Genomic DNA, 13,177 nt, shown 5'->3' with positions numbered 1-13,177 from the left:
ATGTTCTTGGCTAAACAGAAGCATCGAACATAGTTTTGTTATGTGTACTTTTGAACATAATTCAACTTCTGTTTTATTTTTATACTAAGTATATTAATAATTTCCTAGCTTTTAAATTTTGATGCATTTTGACTATAGTTCAATCTATCAATTATAAACTATAAATATGTTGTTCTCAAATGTTATCAATTCATGTATGCTTCTGAATTACTACTCCTCATCACATTAAACCCACACTGATCTTTTACTAGTGATGTGTAAAATGACATTAAGAAAAGCCAAATTCCATGTTTTTTAGGCATTCTTTAATGAAATTCAAAGTTGTACATGTAATTGTATGTTCGATCTTCTTGTAGCTTGAAGCATCATACAGAACTATAATTTTGCTTTTCTTTGCTTTGTTTAATTTTTAGTTTGAGTTTTATGTGCAAGAATTGCCAAGTTAGTCTATTTCAAAAACCCAAATCAAACTAAAGTTACACAAGTTAATAATTATAGAGTAGATAGATGGTATGAGCAATATCAGAAATATAAATTTCTACAAGTATAAGATCGTCTTCAATTTAACTGTTTATATTAAATTTAATTTGATCTATTTAAATTAAGAATAAATTTAATATCTTACATTCTAAGTATGTGTTTATTTCCTCTTGTTTCGCCACTATGTTTCATCAAATTTGGAAGGCTAAAAATTTGGCTAGGTTTGAGAATAGAATAATCACTTGGGAATATTGCAGGCCGGTTATTTCTTCACTTGTTAAGATTATAGGCAGCAACAATTTCAAGCTTTCCAATTCGGATCTGTCCAGCTTTTTCGTGCTCTAGGCTTTTGATATTGAGCTGCACCCTCGCTTGCCTCTAAAGAGTATTAAGGTTCTTTAGTCTCTTCTCCCCGTGGGATGGATTAAGTGTAATATCGATGATCTCGCGAAAGATTCTCCCATGACAAGTTCTTGTGGAGGCATTTTTAGAAACGACAGGACCAGTCATATGAGAAGCTTTTGCGCTTATTTTAATGAGGGGAATTCCGTTTCTGCGGAGCTGTTGGCAGCTATTTTAGCTATTAAGAAAGCTAAGGAACGTAACTGGCTTAAGTTATGGCTTGAAACATGTTGTGTTTTGGTGGTGAATGATTTCTCTAATTCTAATCTCGTCCCGTGGAATATCAAATCTCGTTGGCTCAATTGTTATGCGTATACTTTAAATGTGAACTTCATAATTATACACATCTATCGTGAAGTCAATTTTAGCGCTAATTTCTTGGCTAACCTTGGATTTTAAACCAAAGATTCCTCTTGGTTCGATAGTTTACATCCTCGATTGTTTAAGGACTTTTTGTTTGACAAGCAAGACACTCCTAAATTTTAGCTTTGTAATTAAAGGGCCTTGCTTTTGCTCTTGTCCTTGTAACTTTTTCTTTTATTAATGATATTCTCTGTTGTTTTAAAAAAAGTACTCCCTGCGTCCTAAATTACAAGAGAAAAAAATACATTTTTATAGTCCCAAAATATAAGAGAGGAAAAATTAACTTCATCTTTTTAAGGTGGAATTAAATACAAATTGCATTTAATTTATTTTCTCTTTTTTTTTTCTATAACCAACAATCAATTAGAATTGTATCTACATCTTCCTAAGACAATTATTACAAGAAAAATTCAAAAAATCATCATCCAAATTATTGTGTTTTTATTTTTTCTTAATAAATGTGTTTTTTTTTTTCTTTAATATTTTGGAACGGAGGGAGTATGTGTTTGTTTTAAGATGATGAATTGATTTTGATTGTATATAGAATTTAATGGTGAACTGGTTGTGTGACTGTATCTATAATTTAATGCTGAACATAATATCATCATTTTGGAGATTCAAATCGTAAATGATGGTGACCTTAATTTCATGATGAGGAGTATATTTTGGTTGCATTTGTTATTTGATGGTGAACATGATATTATCATTTAGAATATATATGGATTTTTTTAACTTCAATAAATACATTTGATGATGAACTATCATCGTTTTCAGCATGTTGTATGAATTTATTTACTTTAATTTGAAGTTATTTAATAAAATAGAGTGCATAGAGTAGTTTGTTTTTAAAAAAGGGGAATGCTAACCAGTGCCCCAGGGGCAGGGCACTGGTTTAGGATCATTAAATGTATCATTTTAATCCATTAATATTATTTAGAAAAGGAAATCATTAATAGTGTTATTTATGACTAAAAAGAAATTCAACTTTTTAAACCATATTAAAAACAATTGAGACGTTACATATTATTATTTTCCATTTTCATTTTCGGTTGCTTTTAAATACCTTCTGCATAAGGTGCATGTTCTTCACATTTTAGAAATATATTCTTTTTATTTATTTATTTATTTGGAATATGATATTTATTTATTTATTTTATGATGTGTTTCTTTTTGTTTATTTTATGATGTTCTTCACATTTTATAATTTTTTTTATTTTTTTTATTTTATTTCTAGTAAATCACGTGCATTTGAAATGTTAATATTGAATTGAGTTATATTATTTGGCATCATAATGTCATTTACTTTTAATAAATGAATAAATTAATTTGAGTGACTTAATAATTAGATATATTTAATTAAAACTGTTTTTAAAATAAATAAAAATGTGAGTAAAGATCATTTATTACTTCTTATCCTAATGTTTATAATGATTACAGATATTAATACAATGAAATTGACATTAAATATATGAAAATAGTTGTTTAATCACTTTAAATAAAAACTCCGCAAGAATGGAAATGGAGGAAAAAGTTCCTCCAATGACACTTTGAGATGGAGATTGGGAAAATAACATTCATCCCGTCAATTTTCTACTTCGACTATATTACTTAACTTTTACTCCCTCCGTTTTTTATTATAAGTCGTTTTAGACTTTTCACACAGTTTAAGAAAAATAATAATTGTTGTATGAAAATGAGAAATTATGAAGGTTTTTACAAAGTTATCATTCATTAATGACATATGGAAGATAAATTTATATAATTGAAATGAGAGAGAATAATAAATATTTAAGGATATAATAGGAAAAGTAGCATTAATTATTCATTGGAATTGTAAAGCGACTTATATTTAAATACAAAATTTTTTCCAAAACGACTTATAATAAAAAACGGATGGAGTATATTTTATATATTACTCCATCCGTTTTTTATTATAAGTCGTTTTAGACTTTTCACACAGTTTAAGAAAAATAATAATTGTTGTATGAAAATGAGAAATTATGAAGGTTTTTATAAAATTATCCTTTATTAATGACATGTGGAAGATAAATTTATATAATTGAAATGAGAGAGAATAATAAATATTTAAGGATATAATAGGAAAAATAGCATTAATTATTCATTGGAATTGTAAAACGACTTATATTTGAATACAAATTTTTTTTCCAAAACGACTTATAATAAAAAACGGAAGGAGTATATTATATATAATATATAATTTTACATAAAAAAATATTAATATATTAGAAATGAAGAGTCATTAGTGAATCATTTTATATTTATATTTTATTGTATAATGTATTCTTTTACTACCCAAATACTCAATCCTAAAAAAATACACTCAATCCATAATACATAATGTATACACTTTCTCTTTCTTTTCTTTTTTCAATAATGTCTGTCTCATTCATTCATCTCTCATTTGTTCTCATCATCATCACAATAAGCAAGTATCCTCTTTTATTCATTGTACTTATGATAATTACTTTTCAAATTCATTTTACTTTCTATTGATAATATGTTTTTTTATTCAATTAATAAATTACTAGTTATAAATTTGTCACTCACAAATAATCAATTAGTAATAATCAATTATTGAAAGCTTAGTAATAAGTTCTGTTAGTATTTATTATTATTTTTTATAAAAATATTAGCTACTTTTTTTTATTGATGCGGTCATAATTTGTTTTTATATAAAATATGTATTTTTTTTTTAAATAACGAAATATTAGTGTCATAATTTTAATTAAAAATATAAAAGTATTTTTAAAATTTGAACTCCATAGAAATGGAGATGGGAAAAAGTGAATAGTGAAAAAAGAAATTTTAAAATCTTAATAAAAAAAACTATTGTAATATAAGAGCAAAGTGAATAGTAAAAAAAGAAATTTTTAAATTTTTAATATGACTTAAATGTAGAGCTAGAATTTGAATTGATGGATATATTTGAGTTAAAATTTGGATCGAACTTAACAGTAAATAATATAGTAAATAATGATAAGTTGATTTTTTTTAATATAACATTACAACACTCAACACTCCACATCATTTTCTCTCTCTTCCACCTAATAACTCAACACTCATTCAACTTTTACCTTCTCCAATGGTTTTTCACTCAACACCCTACCCCACCACTTTTTATTTTCATATTCTTATTTAAAATTTATTTTTATTTTTATAATTACATAAAATTACAATTATCGATTAAAATTAAATTAAAATAATAAATACTTAACAATTTATTTTTTAATTTTTTGTAATAAAAACAAAATTTATTTAAATAATTGGATACAATACAAATCATATTAAATTAAATTAAAATACAACACACAAGTAACGTAAACACTAATAGAAAGATAATAATAAGATTAAGATTGTGAAAAACTTGGTTTTTTTTTCTGTGTCCAAATCAAATGAACCAAGTCTCTATTTATAGAGAAAAAAATCATGAATTTTGGTAAAAAATAAAAAAATAAAAAAAGATAATTTGCAACGAAATAATTGAGTTCAAAGTATTAAATGGATAAAAATTTGGCCAGCCAATCAGAAGCTGCCACATGCCCCCCTGCGTCAGCCTCAATTGTGTTGAGTTTTCTCAACACCTCTCTCTTCCACCTCACACTCAACACTACTCTAAACACCCATTGGAAGAGATTTTGCATGTTGAGTTCAACTAAACACACCCATTGCACATGGTTTAACTGTAGAGTTATAATCTCGATTGATAGATAGCTATTGCAATTAAGATTTGATAAATGTTGATGTGACACTCATGGGTAGAGGAAGACTAAGGATCAATAAATAATTATTGATTCCAAAGAGTAAAAAACGAAATTTCAAATTTTTAATATCACATTAATTTAAAAAAAGTCAATTATTGTATGTAGATTAAGGAATAACAATCAATTATTGTATAGAATAGAATAATTGAAACACCTCGAAGAAAACAACATTTAGACATTTAGATGAATAAAATTAAGCCAAAAGAAAATAAAAAACTAATTTCAAAATAATTTAATGTTGTTTTCAAAAAGTTATATTCTTTTAAAGCATTTTTTATTTAAAAGAATAATTTTTTGACACTAAAACGTTACATATTAGAAGTTCAATTCAAATTAGTGTTTTTAGAACAAAACTAGTTGATTCTTGTAAGCCAAGTAACATGCACAGCAGAATCGAATTGCTTCCTCCTCATAAGTTTTCTCAGCAAAATCTATAATTTGCAACAAAATTTCACTTCATCACAACTTATCAGTTATCACAACAGACATTAAATAAGTTCAAAATAGGATCAGACACCAAATTTTGAAACATGGTTCTAAGATTAAGCATTCTCAAACTAGGATATAAAACTAAAATGTCAGTTTTGCGGGATCCGATGATTCAGCATTTTCAAATTGCTTCTCTTTTGAATAGAGCTCCTGATAACAAAGGAATCACAAAATTAATCATGTCAGCTTTTGCATTTGAGTAATTATTTCTTAATATGGCTTCCTTGAGCTTCATGAGAGCTGCAATGTTTATAACTACATGGACACAATAGTGCAACAAGTACACGCGCAACTTCAAATTTCAATACTAACATGAATGGTTTCCTTTGAAACAAAATGAACCATATATTATGTAACTCTAGCAATCGTTCAAGAGTTTCTAAAGACCATGTTTCCTCATTTTTGGCATAGACCTTTTGATTTAGAGAGTCGATTACTATGCTGAGTGCTGACATTGCGAAAACCATATATTTGATGACCGTTGTGCATTCTACCAGGTTTAAGTTTGAACAATAAACCGTGATCCCGAGCATAGGCCTCAATAAGTTCCTTCGCACTCATTTCATTCACACCATCTGAATTGACAGCAGAGCCCAAGCTTGCAGCGGCCTGTTATCGAGCAGAGGCTGCTGCTTTCTGCTGAGTCTCAAATTTCCTCGGCTCACTTACCCTGATATAGCTTACCTTCTCCTTCAAACCAGGTTGCACCACCTCCATACCTTCAGCAGAATGTTTCATCATATCAAGACCGCAATTGAGGTTATATTTGAATACTTTCATTAGCCAAGAGTTCTTTTGGAATAAGTTCTTTCCAGCCCAAATACCATTTTGTAACTTCATCAAAGTTTGGATTTAAGCACAAACAATGATACAAAGAAGATCTCCATCGTGTCAACCATCATATGAATTAGAATGGCTGGAGCCCAACTCATAACCAGTTTAGTGAGGTCATGTTTCCTTTGCTTTCTACTAGAATAGTTACCATGATCGTCGTCCTCGGAATCAGCAAAAACTCCATAGAGAACATCGTCTTTGGTTTGAGATTGTTTCTCTTTACGCTTTCGATAGTAGAACTCACCACCTACAAAATCATTCTCCTCTCCGAATTCCATCTCTTCATCTTCATCCATCTTTGGTTTGTGCATTCTTTAGATTGGGATGTGAAAACAGGTTCCAAACTCATTACCAATCATATACTTAATATATCTTAATACAATCAAAACTTTAGTAATATAGAATTCATCATTTCTTAGAAAAATAATAAATCAACAGTCAAGTTACACTTGAATACAAAAATATTTAAGCCTTTAAAAAATTGAAATAGAAGATAAAGAGTCTAAGAAATAGAGATAATTCTATTAAATTTATCATGGTTTTTCATTCTTTACATTTAGATATTTGAAAGAGCTAGAAACATAGTCCAGTCAAAATATGTACCCAACAAAAGTAGTGTTAATGTTAGCATGTTTCTATTACCACATTTCCTTACATTAAGTTTTTTAGCACAATACTAGTTGATTCTTCTAAGCCAAGTAACATGCACACCTGAGACCAGAATTAAATTGCTTCCTCCTGTTAAGTCTCTCAGCAAAATCTGCAATTTGCAAGAAAATTTCACTTCATCAAAATTTATCAAAACAGACATCAAATAAATTATGGTTAACAAAAAATCCTATACAGATTGGACTAAATAATTCAAAATAGGATTAGACACCAAATTTTGAAAACGGGTGTGAAATACTTGCAAATCATATTAGGAACATGGTTCTAAGATTCAACATTCTCCAATTAGGATATAAAATTAACATACCAGAAGCTTAATTTGCAAAACTCAGGGTTCTAAACAGCTTCCAAGCTATCTTGTGCTGAGCAACAGATGCAAAAAGCTCCAAAACTTCATCTTCGTTGAAAGAAGTCACCAATCCATAAATTGAAAAAATCAGTAGAAAACCGAGAACCACCGAAGAATTCTCAACATTTTCTTTCATGTTTGCTTTCAAATCAAGTGCTAGCTTCAATGCTTCTTCTCTTACACGAGGTTTAATATCTGGTGAGATTTTCATCAGTTGTTCTAGCAGATAGATACATATGTCATCAATAATCACATCATTGTCTCCTTTCTCATCAAAGTGGATGAATGGGGTTCCGTATTATATCCAAAATCAATTCTGCTGGATCCGATGATTCTCTCAGATTAGCTAATTGTTTCTGTTTTTTTTTAAAACAAATGAAGTGCATAAACGCATGTGTCTAGAGACTCTAGTAAAATAAGTGATACTTATAGGCTTCTATTGTTTCTGTTGTAGCCAGTACAATACTACAAAATGAACATAGTTAAATACATAAATAAACATGTAAAATAGCCCCTTAAACAAAATTATGAATTTAGGGGTATGAAGTACTCATCAAGAAGAGACAGAAAGCAGTGTTCCAAGGATATTCAAGACAATTAATAGATTAATAGAAAGTTAGTCTTTGAGCTCAGGAGGTATTGTCTTTTTTCTTAATGACCTCCTTGGTATTGTAGGCTGAGGTGGAGGCGGATCTAACTTCCTTCGGTTTTTAGGCTTAGGTGGAGACAGAGCAAGTGCATCACCCAAGGATAAAGAGGCAACATTCCCAGTCAAACTTTCATTCTCTTCTGTCTCGGCCGCCACATCCTTCGTCAAACTTTCATTCTTTGCTGTCTCGGCTGCCACATCCTCCGTCAAACTTTCATTCTTTTCCGTCTCGGCCGCCACATCCACCGTCAAACTTTCATTCTTCTCCATCTCGGCCGCCACATTCTCCGTCAAACTTTCATTCTTCTCCGTCTTGGCCGCCACATCCTCCGTCAAACTTTTATTCTCCTCTGTCTTGGCTGCCACACACCATGGACATGGTATAATCTGAAAAATGAAAGGAAAAAAATTGATAAATAGAATATGTCAATTCTTAACCAGAACCAGTGGCTCTATTCAATGAGCGGTTATACATTTCAAAGGATGTTCTAGTTTTCTTTTAGGCCTAAGATGATTGGGCCTATATGTTAGGAACCTGAAAAACCACAAGTTACAGAATATAGAAGAAATGGACTAAAATGCACAAATATGGAAATAGTGTATTATTTCTAAGGTAAATGCAAGAGGATGAATATCCTAATGTCCTACAAAGGCAAAAAGCCAATTGTCCAAAACAAACTATAAACTTCCATAACAATCTCACACTCCCTCACCTCACTCTATATACTCCTAAGAAGCATAACAAACTTGCCAACTAAGCTGCCTACCCCACTCATTATTTACCACATAACCATTTTCCCATATCTCTCATACTCGGATCTCTATCACTATACATACATATAAGGTACCGAACAAAATGTATTCATCGAACAGTTGATACAATGATAAGAGTGCAAAAAAATACCTCGTAGGCTTCGATAGTTTCTAACGGTTTCCAATCCTTCCTTTTAGACTCATACTTTTGAATTGGCGGGTAAGGAAAAGACGATGGCTTTGGCTTTAAGGAAGGTATTCTCTCAAACACAACCGCCTAACATTAGTTAAGTAAAATATGATTAGCAAAAAATAAACCACGTGAGAAATATAAGATATTAATAAAAAAAATGGAAATTAACAATTACCTCGAAAACTGGCGCACACCCTTTAAATTTATGTTGTTTTCCCAACCCTGTTTTCATTGCGTTCTTGAGCTTATTAAAAGATACATGTAGGTCATCAGTGATTGCTTCAGCCCAGTTCACTTCTTCATATGCATCAAGATCTTCTACCATTTCCCAGGCCGACGTACGCGGTTTCTTGGAATCCGGGGAGGGTATTAAAAATATCTCGATCAAAAAATAAGATAAGAGTTTCTTAAAATTAAATCTACTTTCGTCGTCATTTACATCCATTTGACTCAAAAGCTTTTTAATGGTTGTTGTAGAGATTATCCTAGAACTACCTAAACCACATCCTTTCATTAGGTCATAAACAAATTCAGGAACATTTTTTGCAGCAGGGGCGGTGAAATTAACCCCGGTATTGTTAATACCCAACACATCTGCCACCTCGTGGGCACAGAAAGAAAAAGATACGTTTTTGTTAAATACAAACCTTCTATTTGTTGGTTCGTAAACATCACTGAACATTTTAATAAAAAATGCCGAACTCTCTTTGTTATTTTGTATGCTTATAACATCATAAAATACAGAGTTCTGCATGAGGTTTTTTTTTTCCTCACTCAAATTAAGTTTCCTAAGAGCCAATAAGCTGACACCGAGCTTTACAGGTTGTCTATTTTCTTCAGTATCCTAGAAAATAAGTACAAAATTAAAAACACTTCAAACAATATTACTCTTAAAAGGATTCAATTGAAATATACTCTAATAAAATTGAAGAGAGAGACTTACCATTTCTAAGGATGAAGTCGCCATTAGTACCGGAGCCTCTTCTTTTGACTCGAACTCTTTTATCTGTTCTTTGAATTGCTTTTCTTTTAACTCAGGCTCCTTCAGTCGGCTCTCGAAATGCTTCTTTTCTAATTCCAGCTCCTTCAATTCTGCTGGATCCGATGATTCTCTCAGATTAGCTAGAATGTCAGATTGCTCACAGGAGACCAACTGCAAACTTGTTTCATCAATGGGAGGACTTGATTCATCATCCATGTAAGATGTAGCTGCATATTTAGATCAGGTTATTGAAACTATCACCATTATTAAATGAAACAGTTGAAATGAAATTATCTCAACAAAGTAGATAAATAAGAATATTTACCTGATTCTTTTTCCCCATATTTATTCAGCTTTGATTCAGGATTTTTTACTAGTCCTTCAAATTGTCTCTCTTTTGACTCCAGTGCTTTCCATCGATCCTCAAATAGCTCCTCTTTTGATTTGAAGTCCTCAACTTTCCTTTCAAATTGCTTCTCTTTTGATTTGAAGTCCTCGATTTTGCTTTCAAATTGCTTCGCTTCTGAATTGAGCTCCTTAACTTGACTTTCAAATTCCTTCTTCTTTGATTCAAACGCCTTCGCTTGAATTTTGAACTCCTCTTCTTTTGACTTGAACTCTTTTATCTGTTCTTTGAATTGCTTTTCTTTTAACTCAAGCTCCTTCAGTCGGCTTTCGAAATGCTTCTTTTCTAATTCCAGCTCCTTCACACGGCCTTCAAATTCATCCTCTTTTGAATCAAACTCCGCCACTCGGCCATCAAGTTGCTTCTTCTCTGAATCCAACTCCTTCACCCGGCCTTCGAATTCAGCCTCTTTTGAATCAAATTCCTTCACCCGACCATCAAATTGCTTCTTCTCTAATTTTAGCTCCTTCACCCGGCCTTCGAATTCAACCTCTTTTGAATCAAACTCCGCCACTCGGCCACTAAGTTGTTTCTTCTCTGATTCCATCTCCTTCACCTGGCCTTCAAATTCAGCTTCTTTTGAATCAAACTCCTTCACTCGGCCATCAAGTTGCTTCCTCTCTAATTCCAGCTCCTTCACTCTGCCTTCGAATTCAGCCTCTTTCGAATCAAACTCCTTCCCTCGACCATCAAGTAGTTTCTCTCTAAAATCAACTTCCCTAACTTTTCCTTCCAATTGTCTCTCTTTTGATTGGAACTCTTCCACTTGGCTTTCAAAATGCTTCTTTTTAGATTCCAGCTCCTTCACTTCGCCATCAAATTCTCTCTCTTTTAATTCCCATTTCATCACTATGCCTTCACGTTGCTTCTCTTTTGACTCAAGCTCCTTGATTCGGCTTTCAAGATGCTTCTGTTTTAATACCAAATCATCCAACAACATCTTCACTTGGCATTCATATTCTCTTGCTTTTGATTCATGCTCTTTCACCCAACTTTCATTTTCCTTCTCTTTTAACTCAAGCTCCATGGTTTGCCTTTCGAAATGCTTCTGTTTTAACAACAAATCATCCAACAGCCCCTTCATTTGGCTTTCAAGTCGTCTATCAAATTCCCTCTCTTTTGAAATGTTATTCACGACTTGACCAAGTTCTATCTGTTTTACCCTAAGCTCTTGCTTGCGCTCTCCTATCAAGTCCTCTATCAAACACAGTTGTGCTTCCTTCGCTACAAAATCCTTAACACATCCTTCAATTTTCCCCTGCAGTTTATTATGAACTTCGTTAATCCTTCTAACACAACTAAATTGCGCCTTCTTATTTACAAGCTCTCTGCTACACTCCTCAATCTCTCTCTTTACAGACTCTAATCTCTTCTCTTCTTCTCTCCTCTTCCTTTTACATTCCGCAAATGACTTTTCAACAAATTCAAGATCTTTCTTCCACAAGGAAAATGATGTATCAACAGATTTTCCAAGCCTTTTAGTTATATCCGACGACGGATCACCATCTTCATCGCGATCGTCATACAACGACAGCTTTGATTTCTTAATAGAAATATGCAAGGAATCACTGTTATCAAACAGCCTCTTCTTAGCAGAACCCTCAAGTTTACCACTACATGATGCGAGCCGTTTATCATGTAAGTTGCCATCATTATGACCGCCATCACAAATTTTGAGCATATCAGAAGCCTCAGAGTCCATCATAATCAACTATAGAAACCGGAATAAAAAATAAACAAGTCAGCAAACCTCGTTAGAAAAACTTCTAGGTCAAACTCAATCAACAAGTAATACATAGAAATACATAGAAATCATAATTAGTTTTAGTGAAGAAGATGCTTACAAATTTGTTGATATTTTGTTTCAGTGTAGTGAAAGATGGGAATGGAAGATGAAGGTGAAGAGAGAAGAAGAAGGTTCTAGAAAATGATTCGCATTCGGAGAGTGTTTGTGAGAATGAAATTGAAGAAATGAGAAGAGAAGGAGGAACGTTGCAATGCAGCACTGAGTGGGCGGGATTGTGTGTTATGTGTGTGGGATCCACCAAATCATGGGAAAAATTTTAGGTAAACACGGTATAGAAATTCTCTTATTGCATACAACAACCACCCATAAATTTAGTTTTCTTTGCATTTTTTCTTAGACCATGCTAAAATTTCAAATTCTGTAAATGACATTGAGAAATGGAAAGTCATTTGCATTTTTATGTCAACTATTTACTTCTCTCTTGGCTCAATTACTCATATTAATAATATTAATCAATTATTTTAATTAATTTAATAATTTAATATAATTAAACTTTTTATATTTATGAATCTACTATAATTAATAATTATAATAATAAAAAGTTAATACTTAATCATTTTCGATTTTAAATCATTATTAGTTACAACATAATTAATAATATATATTAATTATATAATTAAAATCTTCATTAATTATTAATGACATACTTTGCATCTTTATTTTTTTTTGACAGAAACAAACTTAACGACTTTCATTCCTTAAACAAAGATCAATACAAAGACGTACCATATTAAAGAAACTACGCCTAGACCAAGAATTGGCCACCTTTGCTAAAGTATGAGCGACCGAATTCGCTTGGCGCTTAATGAACTTTACCTCAAAGTTCGGAAAGAGAAGCAACAAATTCTGAATATTCTTAATAATAAGGCTAAACTCAGAGTTACTTACATTTTTAGTGTGAATAGCTTTAGTTACAATTTGACAATCACTTTCAAAGATAACATGACATAGATGAAAAGAGATGGCATTTTGGATTGCTTCCTTCAAAGCGGTGGCTTCAGCTTCAATGACGGAAAGAG

At 31.5% G+C, this 13,177-nt stretch overlaps 1 protein-coding gene across 1 annotated transcript; it reads right to left on the bottom strand.

Moving 5' to 3' along the window:
- Positions 1 to 7,984: 7,984 nt before the first annotated feature.
- On the bottom strand, positions 7,985 to 12,053 carry LOC131626716 (uncharacterized). The gene is made up of 5 exons (XM_058897550.1): positions 10,271 to 12,053; positions 9,907 to 10,172; positions 9,139 to 9,807; positions 8,922 to 9,047; positions 7,985 to 8,404 (listed from the first exon to the last, which is right to left on the bottom strand). The coding sequence occupies exons 1-5, from the start codon at positions 12,051 to 12,053 to the stop codon at positions 7,985 to 7,987; spliced, it is 3,264 nt and encodes a 1,087-aa protein (XP_058753533.1).
- Between the last annotated feature and the right edge of the window lie 1,124 nt (positions 12,054 to 13,177).

This window comes from Vicia villosa, unplaced genomic scaffold (genome assembly GCF_029867415.1).
Source record: "Vicia villosa cultivar HV-30 ecotype Madison, WI unplaced genomic scaffold, Vvil1.0 ctg.000320F_1_1, whole genome shotgun sequence".
In the NCBI taxonomy this organism is placed as follows: Eukaryota; Viridiplantae; Streptophyta; class Magnoliopsida; order Fabales; family Fabaceae; genus Vicia; species Vicia villosa.
Note: the sequence above shows the minus strand (reverse complement) of the source record. Positions and strands in the feature narration are given on the sequence as shown.